The 12,818-nt window shown below is 29.8% G+C and overlaps 1 protein-coding gene across 5 annotated transcripts in view; it reads right to left on the bottom strand.

The window, feature by feature from the left end:
• LOC149065658 (uncharacterized) overlaps nt 1-12,818 on the bottom strand; it is a 58,661-nt gene continuing 45,843 nt past the window's right edge. For all 5 annotated transcript variants that reach the window (XM_089253470.1, XM_089253469.1, XM_089253471.1 and 2 more), the window contains 10 exons: nt 11,558-11,692; nt 10,795-10,855; nt 9,850-9,901; nt 9,235-9,331; nt 7,718-7,798; nt 6,422-6,614; nt 5,710-5,803; nt 2,912-3,076; nt 2,008-2,254; nt 1-1,845 (listed from right to left, as the gene is read on the bottom strand). In XM_089253470.1, the coding sequence (XP_089109596.1) occupies nt 1,702-1,845; nt 2,008-2,254; nt 2,912-3,076; nt 5,710-5,803; nt 6,422-6,614; nt 7,718-7,798; nt 9,235-9,331; nt 9,850-9,901; nt 10,795-10,855; nt 11,558-11,692 (1,269 nt within the window). In that variant the 3' untranslated portion in view covers nt 1-1,701. The remainder of the gene's footprint in view (nt 1,846-2,007; nt 2,255-2,911; nt 3,077-5,709; nt 5,804-6,421; nt 6,615-7,717; nt 7,799-9,234; nt 9,332-9,849; nt 9,902-10,794; nt 10,856-11,557; nt 11,693-12,818) is intronic.

The raw sequence follows: 12,818 nt of genomic DNA, 5'->3' as shown, positions 1-12,818 counted from the left end.
GCATATTTAATGAACTTTATTTACATCATAAACAGTTAAAAAAAACATAGTAAAACAAAAGTAACTGTACAAGCACAATTTTGTGGTAATGATTTTTATAAAACACAGCAAGTAAATAAGTTAAAAATGATCATGAAACAATTTTTTTTGACTAGTTGTTGTATCAGACCTTGCGTTGGAACAGAAATTTCACATCATCAACATATATTTCATTCTATATCTGAACTAATGTGTGATAAATACTTTTAGCTAAAGAAATAATACTCAAAACATATAATGAAAAAAGCAATTTTAACTAATGATCAGTCTAACAAAAAGAAATCTTATGAGTTTATTAATGTTTGTTTTTAATAAGTTTTAGTTCAAAAATTAAGAGAGGTACATTCCAACTCATTTTTGAAGACAGTCACACAGCCTAAATTCAAGCATTATTTGAATTTCTCTTTACATTATTTGAATTCTTTTTACTTACATAAACTGTCTTTTATACCTAAAACTTTTCATTTTTTGAGTATATTAATGTTTTTTCATAAATATGGAATTGTAAATAGTTATACTTTTTAGTAAAATAACATTGTAACTGAAAAATATAAAGTATATGATGAATGTATTCTAAATATTATAATGATTTTATAGTTAAAACAACATTAGATGAGAACAACCAATTAAAAAATGATTTTCTAATGATAAATTTATTTCAATGTTGTGCTTAACAATTTTATTGGCACCCAGTTCAGTAAATGCTTAGTAAATGAAAGTTGAAATTGGCAAAACTTTTTGGCTATAATGACTGAGCAAGTTATAATCTTGTATATAGTGACTTAAAATATCCAACAATTTTTTTGTTTCAAAAAATCGGAGAGTTTCAATGTAGTTGTCATACTCTGTTAAGTAAAATCATTGAATTTACAAAAAATAAAAATCAAAAGAAAAATAATTAATATGCCTATAGCATATTGGCTAAGCAACAATACACAATAGTTTTATTCTGTAGTTGCAAATTTTGCATTTTCCAGACTAATTGTAGATGAAAAAAAAAAATGTTTATATATTATGCCTAAGTCAACTATATTTAAATATTTCATGTGATTTCTGTTCTATGCCCAAGAAACAGTGATGAAGCAATAAGCAATAAATACTGTAATACATCTGCATACTTTTGAACAAAATTCAATTTATATATAAAAGTATTTATCTCTTCACACATATATGTTATATGTATATCAATATATCTGTTCTATATATGTTTTATTATATCTGCCCTTTTCGTTAAGCATAGATCCAAGTGTGGCAGCTTGTGATCCTAAATATAAACCACACAAGGCTTAACTTCTTGATGAAATAATTGATGTGCAGACTATGAAAATATGCATCGAAAGCCAAATATATCCCTGTCAATATTCCAGTAGAGGGTTTCTAAAATTAGTGGGATGTATGAAAATATACAGGTGGTAATAACAACATTTAACAAGATTCTAGAATATTTTTTAGCATGAAAATATATTAAATTCTTATTTGTAAAGCTTCATTTGCATAATTATGTAAGTAGCATTTAACTCTGAAGAACAAATTGAATCTCTTGCATAGGCATTAGTCAGAGCTCTCAACAAACAACTACAACAAATACTAATTTGAGCTTCATCTTGTAGCTAAACTTTATCAACAATGAATGAGATATGTAATCTTCAAAAATTGCTTCAATCATAAATGCCATTTTCTGAGACATACAGGCCCTTTTGCAAACCATTCTTTGCTATTAACACATACTTGTTGAAATGCTTCAGATGTAGCAAGCTGGCAAGCACCAAGATAAGCCATGTGATATCGATAGGGTGAAGCACGAACCTAAAAAATAAGTACATAACAATTTAAAAAAGCGCATTATAAGTGTGAAATATAAAATCAGTTTTTGACATTCTAAAGCAAAGGTAAATGCATTTATGACAAAAAAAAAAATAAGCAGTGTTAATTAAAACCAAATTTTAGGTATTAAAAAATAGTATATACCTGTGGTTTGAGCCTTGGTAATGTGAGTTTTGCTACTTCATTTTCAAGCCTTTCTGCAAATCCAGGAATCAGTGTGACTCCTCCACTGATGTAAATGTTTTCTGCCATTCGACGTCTAACATCCATGCCTGAAGACTGAATTGCTTGATGAACAAGCTTATGTAAACCAGGAAAATCCAAACCCCATAAATTTGGATCAAATAACCCTTCAGGTACTTGGAAGCGTCCAATATCTAGAGTTACAGTTCTGAAAAAAAGACTCTATATAAAAATCAAAATTGAATCCCAACTTAAAGCAGTAGAATAATATAGTACTAAAAGTATTATATATAAGTTCTGAAAGCTATAACATGAGACACTGTGAATAAAAATCAAGTATGTGACACGATTGTGCAATTATTACCTAATGCAAAGTATTTAAAAGAATTTCTTAATTTCCTATATCATGCACATTTCTTCCATTCTTACACTGTTACATGAACTACTGTGATATTACATATAATACAAATTTGGTTATACAGTATTCATGATCTTTTTCTTTATAATGAATGCAGTATTCAGGCAGATACTGATAGAAAAAGTAGATATGTATCATGCCTTGGATCATTATGACCAGTGTGTGAGTCACAGGGAGTACAGGAAGTGATGCAAGTCCAATTTTAAAAAAAAGTAAGTACAAAGAAATTATGACTTTTTTTTCAAATTGGATTATTTGTATGAAATAACTCATTACTCTTAAAAATTTAAGAATTCTTCAAACTTGACTGGAATGTTTAGAAGGGGAGTAATAAGAACAATAGCAAATTATTTGTTTCATACTGATCACTGAGAAAAAACATATATATATATATATATATATATATATATATATGTAGAATTTTAGTTTACTTAGAGAACAACTTACTGCAACTTAGTTTCATCTTTGAAAAATGGATAAAGATGTAGAGACTTTTTAACATGCTCTGGAAATGAAATTGCATTCTGCAGTTCTTTGTCATAATTTTCAGCAACATAACATAAGCTCTCAGCAATGTAGCGAACAACAAATGATTCAATATCATTAGATAAACTGAAATGGACAATGTCATTAGATTTAAAAAACTCATTAAAAATTATTAGCATGAAATACTTTAAATATGCTTATATGAAATGCTTACTTAATGACTACCCAAGATAGTATTAATTTATCTGAAACTAATACTACTTACTACTGCTGTTGCTGTTACAACTTATTTCTGACATCAATTGAAAAAAAACCCATAAAATTGAGAATAAAATCAAAATGCGTGAAAAAATTGATTGTCAGAAGTTTGATAAGTCTAAAATTTTTATCAAATTCAGTCTAAAGTGTAATTTTTTTGCTAATCAAAAACTTTTTCCCTTCAGATGACCCGCTATTTTTACTTGTCAAGACAGAGCAAACTTGAACTTTATTTTTTTACTGAAATCTAAAACATACAAACAGCACAATGTCATGGCATTAGCATAAACTGATTGGCCACTGAAACCTTCTCACGTGCATTCTGAATGGCTTTATTGTCTCCTTCACTTAAGAAGGAAAAAAAAAAATTCCCATTCCCCCTAAGAAAGTTATAAAGAAAGTTATTTTCAGGTAGCGCCACAGCTTTAAGCTGTAGGTTATAATTGTTCAGTAACCAGATAAGAGGTGTATTTACTGTTTAGAATGCCATACAAATTTTGTCACCCTTCTCCTATTCTAGTCTGATTTTATTGATCAACCATTCCCCCAAATTTGGCTACTATTCAAACTTGCACCCCTTTGCTATAGCCTGTGTTTGGCCTTTCTGTAAATAAAGTCATACTGCAAAGTCAATACAGCATATAGCTCCATTCTACTGTTAAAGACTTAACTGGTTTTAAAAAATAAAACTGCTATAAGCAGGGCTTTTATGTTAATAACATTTGCATTTTTCCACACTTTTTTATTTTATAGTCATTTTTTAAAGAAAGTTTTATGGAATTTTTTGGCATTTTAAGAATATTTTTTAATTTTTAAAGTTTTCTTTTGGAATAAACAAAGGTTAAAAAAGATAATTATGAAAAACTTTATTTATAGATAAAACAGGCAAAGTTTAGTAATAGTTCAAAGTTAATTTAGTATTTAGTAAAAATTACAAAAAAAGTTGGTCACTTCATGCTTTACAAAATATTGAATTAATTCATAAATTCAAGCAATTCTGATCCTATTGAGTTAGCAAGTTTTATTTAGACAGGGGAATATTGAAGAGCAGATGGCATGCAACATTTTAGTTTCCATCGTTCAGAAAGAGGGCATGTAGCTTACTGATGTTATCAAAAAAGTGAGTCTTCAAGTGTGCTGAAGGTGTACAAAATTTGACAAAATGGAGAAAAAGAAAATGGTGGACTTGAAAAAAATTTCTGATGTCTATGGAATGAAATAATGAAATTTTAAAATTGAAGAGGAATTAACTTTAGATCAGATTTTTTTTCAAATATCCCCAATAACACCTGTTGATGATGAGAGAACTTTATCTTGGTACAAAACTTTAATAAAATTTTAAATTTTAATATAACTTTTAGATTCTGAATCTTTTAGATTGCTTTAATTCATTCATAAGTTAGAAATTACTTATTTGAAAAATTCCATTGGCAGTTTTTGATGAAATATAATGTTGAGAATAAATTTACATGTGATTTTCTCAATATTATGAAAAAAAATATATTCCTTTTCATTTTAGAACACAATCAGTTTTCAAAGAAATCTGTTTTGATATTTTAATAGCATTTATTTTTTAGTCTTTAGGTAATTTTTTTAGGTTGAAAACATTTGCGATTCGGTCGATAGTTTCTGCCTCCCATTGAACCAGCCAAATAATAGTTTAATTACATTGTTTCCTTTTTTTTTCTGCTGTATAAATTAAAAAAATTAGATATTTCACAAGCAAATGAGAGTATGCATTTATTATGGGATGTTCTGCCAGTTTTAATTCACCTTCAGTATAGTGAGAAGGGACCAAGAACCTTGTCTTTTGCCTAATTTGTTGACGTCCTCTTTTAGAACAGTGATTTCCAAAAATTGTACGGTGGGACACAGAACTGTTGAAGAGTTATTGTGTTCTTAAGGCAGATCTCATATTTTTTAGACGTTGTATGTGTTTCATACTAGCTTTTAGTAGTGGGGTGTGGGAGGGTGTCATGGTTTTAATAACTACGACCCTGGCTGAAAGAAATATCAGTTTTCTTTTTCCGCTAATTCCCATGAAAATGAATGAACATGTGTAAATTGATATAAAGAATACCACTATTTCTAAAGAATATAACACATAAAAATTGACAAATATTGATGCTTCACATTGCAAAATTTTCTCCTAAAAAGAAAAGAAATGATTCTGGACCCCAGAAAATCAACAGATAGGAATCACAAAAATGTATGCAGACACATAGAATAACTTTAAAAAGTATGTGGACTTCTGGTATCATAACCTGATCAGCATAATCGGCATAACAAAAATGATAAAAACAATTAAGAATATAATCCTACTAAGCTTTGGACTATATTTATGCATGGTCAAAACTCCAAGCTGCTGGAAAATAAATATAGCTTAATAGTTGATGAATTAGTGTAAGGAACATTACACACAGTTTTCACTGGAACTAGTCGAATGGATTAGAAAATGAAAAAAAATGTCATGGGAAAATAGGGAGTTTAGAGAATCTCACCTAATATGTTTTTGAGCAAGAGCATGCTTGAGATGATGTACAATTTGTTGCCCTCCATGAGGCAATTTGCTAACTCCACATTCTAAAATGAAACCTGTAAAAAATAGAAATGATCATTGAGTATCTTCAGTTAACATTTTGAGACGTTAAATTCATAATTTAGCAAGATCTGTGTGAATTATGCCAGCAATGCAAGCCCAGCTTGATGTGTAAATGTATGAATACAGGAGCATTGTCTTTTATATCTAAGTCAGGCATAGAGCCAGAAGGGGGGGGGGAGGCAATTGTCTCCCAAGAGCCCGGAAACAAAAAATAATGTGGAAAACAGTGGTTCTGTCCCATGAAGTATATGCTTCAATAAATATGTAATTATGAAAGAACTTTTTATTTTTTGGAAAAAAAAGAGATTAAATGAAAGAAAAAAGATCCGTGCACAGGAATAAAAATTGATTTTAAAAACAAACTCAGGAATTTATAAAATATTTATGTTATTTTAAAGATATTTTAAACTGTTTTTAGTTATGAATTAAAGAGCAGTTTCACATTGTTCTTCAAGCTATAATAAAGCAATATTGATTCTCATCAGAGAGATGACTAGAAAGCTTTTGAAATATGTTTTCTTCATTCTGAAAAATCAGAACAAAATTCAATATGTAGGTATGTACATCAAACAAAATTTTATCTGCTGTACATTTAAAATTTCCACACTTACCATCAACTACAGGCATGACATCCATTCTTTCACCAATATCAACAACTATGGCAGAAGATGTGTTATTTGCATATAATGTCAGAAGTGCTTGAGCTGTTAAACTGACTGCTTGAACCCCTAGCTCTTCAATCAATAACTTCACCAAAGCAGTCTGAGTATTTGTGCTTAAACTTCTAGGAACACACAATTGTACCTAATGATGAAAAAAAAGTGCAACATTTTATAAAAATTTATGAATTCGATTAAAGATTGCAAAAGTAAATAAGAACATTAATTGTCAGAATTAGTTTCAATTAGAGTCTCAAACTGTTAATGTGTGTATATATTTATAAGTATATATTTCATAGTGACATGCATAAAAAATGAAAAAAGTATAGGTCAATAACAGGAAATGAAACAATAAGATGATATAATAGAACAGCATTTCTCAACCTATGGTCCACAGACTTGATGAAATTATTCACCCGTTGCAATTGATATTAGTAATATCCATATGTGTTCAAATAAAATTATACCTTCATACTTAGGTTCACCATACATCATCGAGGAGAATGCAGAAAATTGCGACCCTAAATACGGGATATCACTAAATTTTGCCAAAAATTGCAATGTATTGTTTTAAATGCAATTTGCTAAGTTCTGCTAAAATTGCTGAAGGGTGTGGAAATAAAGGGCTGCTACAAATCATGGTAAACAAAAATGGCGAAAAAAAATATTCAAATGATCTGATGACCATATTTCATTGAGGAAAATACAGAAAACTGAGATCTTAAATAATAATCCGTAAAACATAGGACATGCCAATTGACATCAAAAACCTTGTCAGAAGTACAATCACCAATCATAATTAAAATGTAAAAAGAATTGAACAAAACATTAAATCTGGCGAATATGTGAGATGATATTCATAATAAAATTTATATTATGAAAATGCTGTGTGTGTGTGTGTATTCATGAGACTTTAGCAAATATTACGAATTCAAAAAAGAATCGTTGAAAAAACAGGACAAATGTATAAAAAAATTGAAACAATGAAAATTACAGGAATATTCCATAATACAGGACACGGGTGGTCCATAAAATTGTTTCAAACAGTTTACTGGCCCGTGTTTGCAGAAAGGTTGAGAAGCACTCTAATAGAAATGTGCAGGACATATATTCAACAAGATTTTTTGTTATAATAACATTTTATGCTTACTTTTTATGCTTGTGATTTAAGTGTTTTCAAAATCAATGTGAACTTTGAAAATTACTAATGAAATTACAAAGAAGGAAAAAAAAAGTTTATATACTCACAGTGTACTTATGTTGATCAACATTGAGATCATGAAAGATTTTTTCAAAGAGGCCTTTCAATGCATCTATGTCCATAGTAAACTAAAGCAAAACATATTGAAGAGAGTTACAAGATTGGAATGCTCTGTGTGCAAATACATTTGTATGAATAAATGCAAAATTGATATGGATTTGAATTAGTAAATTAAATTTCCACACATGGATTTAAACAATTTCATAAGAGAGTGAGTACAGGCACTCTATTATACACTATATAAATGAAATGATACAAATGATTTTTAATATTTTTAACAGCAAGTACCCCATGGAACATTATTTTAAATTTCTTTAATATTATATGCTTTATAATACTAAAATACTTTGTATAAGAGATGGTATTTTCAGCCCGAAATATACTGAGAAATAGAATTTTATTTTATGCTGAAACTAATATTTGGAAAGAAAAGTGATTTGTCTCCTTCGAGAATCAAACCCGGGTCCCCTTGCATACCAGGCAAGTACACTAACCAATACACCAGAGACACACTTTTCAATTCCTTATAACACGCGTTAGTAACGTGAAGCGTTGAGTGGAGACAGCAGCCTCTCTTAACTACAGAAATTTTTGTCCCAGTTGGCATTTTTGTATAAAAGGTGTATTGGTTAGTGTACTTGCCTGGTATGCAAGAGGACAAATCACTTTTCTTTCGAAATATTAGTTTCGGCAAACATCCAGAAAATTCAATTTCTCAGTACCAAAATACTTTATTGCATTAACTTAACAGGAACATTTATGTATTAGTACATGTTAGACTAGCATTTTTAACTTGCAGTCTGCAAGCATATTTAAAAGTTTAATTATAATTGATTATAATTGTGGGCATCAGAAGCAAAGGGATGCAAGTGATCAAAATTGAGTTTCGGGGAAAATCAACTTCAAAGTCATTGTAACATTAGAAATTCCATGTAGTAGTCAAACTAGTGGACACTAAAAAGCAACCCTAATACATAGAATGAGATCTGTCCATCTGGCTAGTAGTCAGATGTTGGGTAAAGGAACCATTTTAAGCACTTGACTGAATTCAATGAATTTTGTCATTTGTATCCCTTTGCTTCTGACCCCCTCAATTATTCAACCAAAAAAATTTTAGGAGTAATTTAGCAGTAGTATAAAAATTTTAGTGGTAAATTTTTGTAGTAATAACCATATAATTGGTCCACCAATGTTGAATACATTGTATCCTATTAAATAAATGGTCCATCAAACTGTTTCAGACATTTTACTAGTCTAAGAAGTTTGAGATACACTGTGCCAGAATATTAAAGAATATTTTGTGCCATGCTATACTAAAGATGAAAGATTTTACATGAACAATAAGAAAATTTTAAACGTTCAATAATTAGACATTTTTATTTTAATCATAATATCAAAGTATTTTAGATCACCACACATATAGTTTATTCAATTTATGATTTAACTGATTCTTCATTTTTGTAAATTTCTAAGAAGGCAAAACAAGCTTTAAAGATATACAGACCTTAGTAATTTTTTGTGACTGGCGAACAGGAAATGAAAGAGTTGAGTTCTGTCTGATGTCAGGATGCAATGCTTCAACACCATAATGTCTGACCATGCTATAGCAGGAAATAAATATGAAATGAAAAAAGATGCTTAAGAATCATAACAGTGAACTTTAGTTGTGTGATAATACCATTATTCATTTACCCAGCATTAGAACAAAAAATATGATAGATAGATTAATTTTCACAACACAGATGAACACAGAACACCAGAGATTAATACCTGACATTCATGTTATACATGCAATATTGATAAAATCATTAATTAATTAGGTAAAGACAAAAAAAATCACATTCATGGAGGCGAGCGGGCAATTCACATGAACCATTGTTAACGAAAAAAAGAAAATTGATCAAAATTATTATTATGTGAGTGACATTGAGCTGGCAGTGGGATAAAAGGGCAATTATATGCCCTGAAGAAAAACATTTCATTGTTTGGTATTTTCTTTCAAAGAAATTTTTGTTGTTACAGTTGGAAGAAAATATAATTTTAAAACTTATCAAAATCAGCAACATACTTTTCCACAGTAATCAAATGAAAATATTTCAGAAATAAAAATATTATTTACCTAGTTTTATCAGTGGCACATACTGTGGGGAAAAACAATTTCGGCAGTGTAGCTGTTGGAGTAGAAAATAAAAGTGTCATAAGAGTAAAAATCATTAGTTATTGCAATTATTTGGTGAAAACATAGACTACAGTTCAGATTAAGATGACAAATAAGGTTACTGGGAAGTAAAAATTTAAAGACTTAATATAATACTAACAACTTCCAAAAGCTATGGAAATAGCTATTAAAGTTCACAGGTACATGTTACTTTAATGTTATGTAAGTCTACAGAACTATGATTATACAGAGTTTATTCCAATACATTGATGAAATGTTTGTTTCCCTTTTTTCAATCAATAACTATGGCAATAGGAAACAGGATTTGTTGCATAATTCTCTATCGTTGTTCAGTTTCGATGCATTGTATAATACTTGTAGGAATATTTGTAGAGTTCTCAGAAGCCATGGATATACTGCACTTATTGCTATTTTTGTTAGTATCTATAGCAAACTACAAGTACTGCTCCAGAGATCAGAATCCTTAACTTCTTTCAATCTATACATTTATTATCTTATTATACTTTGGCTTTTATTTAACGGGTTTTCTGAAATTTGCTTTAGTACCTACTTCAGGGAACACATTGGCATCAAATTGTGTTCTACAATTTTGTATACAAAGTCTGTCTCATGGTGATAGTACTAGCTTTGTTTGTTTTTGCATTGCTTATATTAGGGTGAAAAATCTACTTCCGAATATCATCTGATAATATACATCAAATCAGTACCTTAAAAACCTAATCTTAGTTTCAACAACACCTCAGAGAAAATAATAACAAAATTTCCCAGTTTCTTGAATTTCATTATAATTGCATTTGATATTACACATTCTATATCTTCAATCATAGTTCTGTAGTGTCAACATATTTTGAATTCACTATATGTTCACAACTATTTAAAACTTACGTTGGTCTGTTAAAATTCCAGCTCTCGTTGAGCAACTGCCAAGATCAATGACTATGACATTCTGTAAATAAAAATTTTCTTAGTAGGAATATTTTTTATTTATATGATTTTATTATGATATTATTTATATGAAAATTACAGGTTTGTGATTTTGTCTTACTGTACTTTGCAAAACTGCCAATGTGCAACAATATAGTAAGGTAAGAAAGTTCTTGGAATTTGAATTTTATTCTTAAACAAATAACTGTACATATATATTAGTGCTCAAAAATAGCTATTGAAAAAAAGTCTTTAAACTTTATATTATTGTCCGATGTTAATATAAAAGTGTCTTCATTGAACTTCACATTCAGAAGGATATCAGGATACAGTCAAGTTATCATCAGTTGGATTTATAAAAGCATTTGGATATGGAAAAAATGAACTACATCAGTTAAAGGCTGAAGTTGGGGGGGGGGGACGTGGGAGACCTGAGGATCTAGCTTCCCCCCCCCCCCAGAAGTGTGAGAAAATGGCTAATATATATGGAGTCATATATTTACATTTACTCTACTATTGGTTTGGTTCCCCCATCCAAATAAACTCTTGGCTACAGCCCTGAATCGGTATATCTACAAAACAATTTCTGTTTGTAGGTGATACAAAAATATTGAAACATTAAAAGAAGCATAAAAAAGGAAAAAGTGTATTGTACGAAAAAAAATACTTAAGCTGTAAATGTGGATTCAAAAATAGAATTATGGTTGAAGAAAGAACTTCCTACCTTGTAGGATTGCAAAGGATAGTTTACTGGAATAACTGTTTCACACTTAGATGCTGAAGAACAATGTGATAATAAACATTCTTTCCATAATAGCGCTTCTTGCTCTGAACATCTGAAACTGACATTCTTGCCAAGCTATAAAACAAACATGTTTTGTTAGTTAACAATAAGCTAAACTAATTTTTTTAACATTTAAAAAAATGCTAGCACTTTCTTTTGTACAGAAGTTACAGGATTGTAACTTTGAACAGAAGTTATCATAATTTTGTGATTACCATCATCAAAATTAGCATTAAAAATTCCTTCACTAGTGAAGAGAAAGAGCTTAGAAAACTATAAAGGGGGTGTATAGAAAAGTATATTTCCTATCTGAAATAACTTGCAAACAGAGAATATAAAAATTAGATAACTGCATAGTAAAAGTGGCTATGTTCGATCAAATGTGAAAAAAAGCAGTGCATAAAATAATAGTTACTGGAGAGAGATATTGAAATTTCGATATAGTCCCTCCCTTCAAATAATATGAATTGTAAAATTTGTGTATCTGTATAAAACCGAAATTGACCCCATAATATTTGGTTGAAAATTCGGCAAGATATCGCTAGTGTTGAAATTCTTGATTTTTGCCACTTTTTACAAACATTTCTCTCAGTATTCTCCTTCAATATGTAATAAGACTTCATTAGCACTTCAAATGCAGCAAAAATAATGAATTTTATAATGATTGATAGGTGCAAATTTTACTAATCGACATTGTTTTCAATTGGGGGGGGGGGGGAATATACAAATGTTAATTTTATCCCCTCCTCCCCAATCATTTTAAATGCTCCCCCATTTGTTACGGCTGATCGAGCGTAGTCACTTCACTATATCGTTGTCCGAGTTACCTGCTTCTATGAACCCTGTATATACAGGGTGTCTCAAAATGTGCTGAAGATTTTTAAAAAGAACGTACACGGGGGGGGGGGCATAGGGGGAGCTCGTGGGCCCCCCCCCCCACACTATTAAAAATTTATTTTTCTAATGCAAAAAAATATTTTTTTGAATTTGAAATTTCTGAAGACAATACCTTTTTATATGTTATTATAATCAATTTCTGTTAATTTCAATGTTATTTGAAGGCTATGAACTCAAAATTTATCTTTAATAAATTCATTGTAATAAATTCATTGCGACCCACCCTCTAAGCCATATAATGATAAATCGCATAAAGGCCCTTGGCCAGCGGACCAAATATGGCCCTGGGGGTTATCTGATGCAG

This window comes from Pholcus phalangioides, unplaced genomic scaffold (genome assembly GCF_987345545.1).
Source record: "Pholcus phalangioides strain wild (caught in Gottingen) unplaced genomic scaffold, Ppha-v1.0 ptg000039l_1, whole genome shotgun sequence".
Taxonomy (NCBI): Eukaryota; Metazoa; Arthropoda; class Arachnida; order Araneae; family Pholcidae; genus Pholcus; species Pholcus phalangioides.
This window is presented reverse-complemented; position numbering and strand designations above follow the sequence as displayed.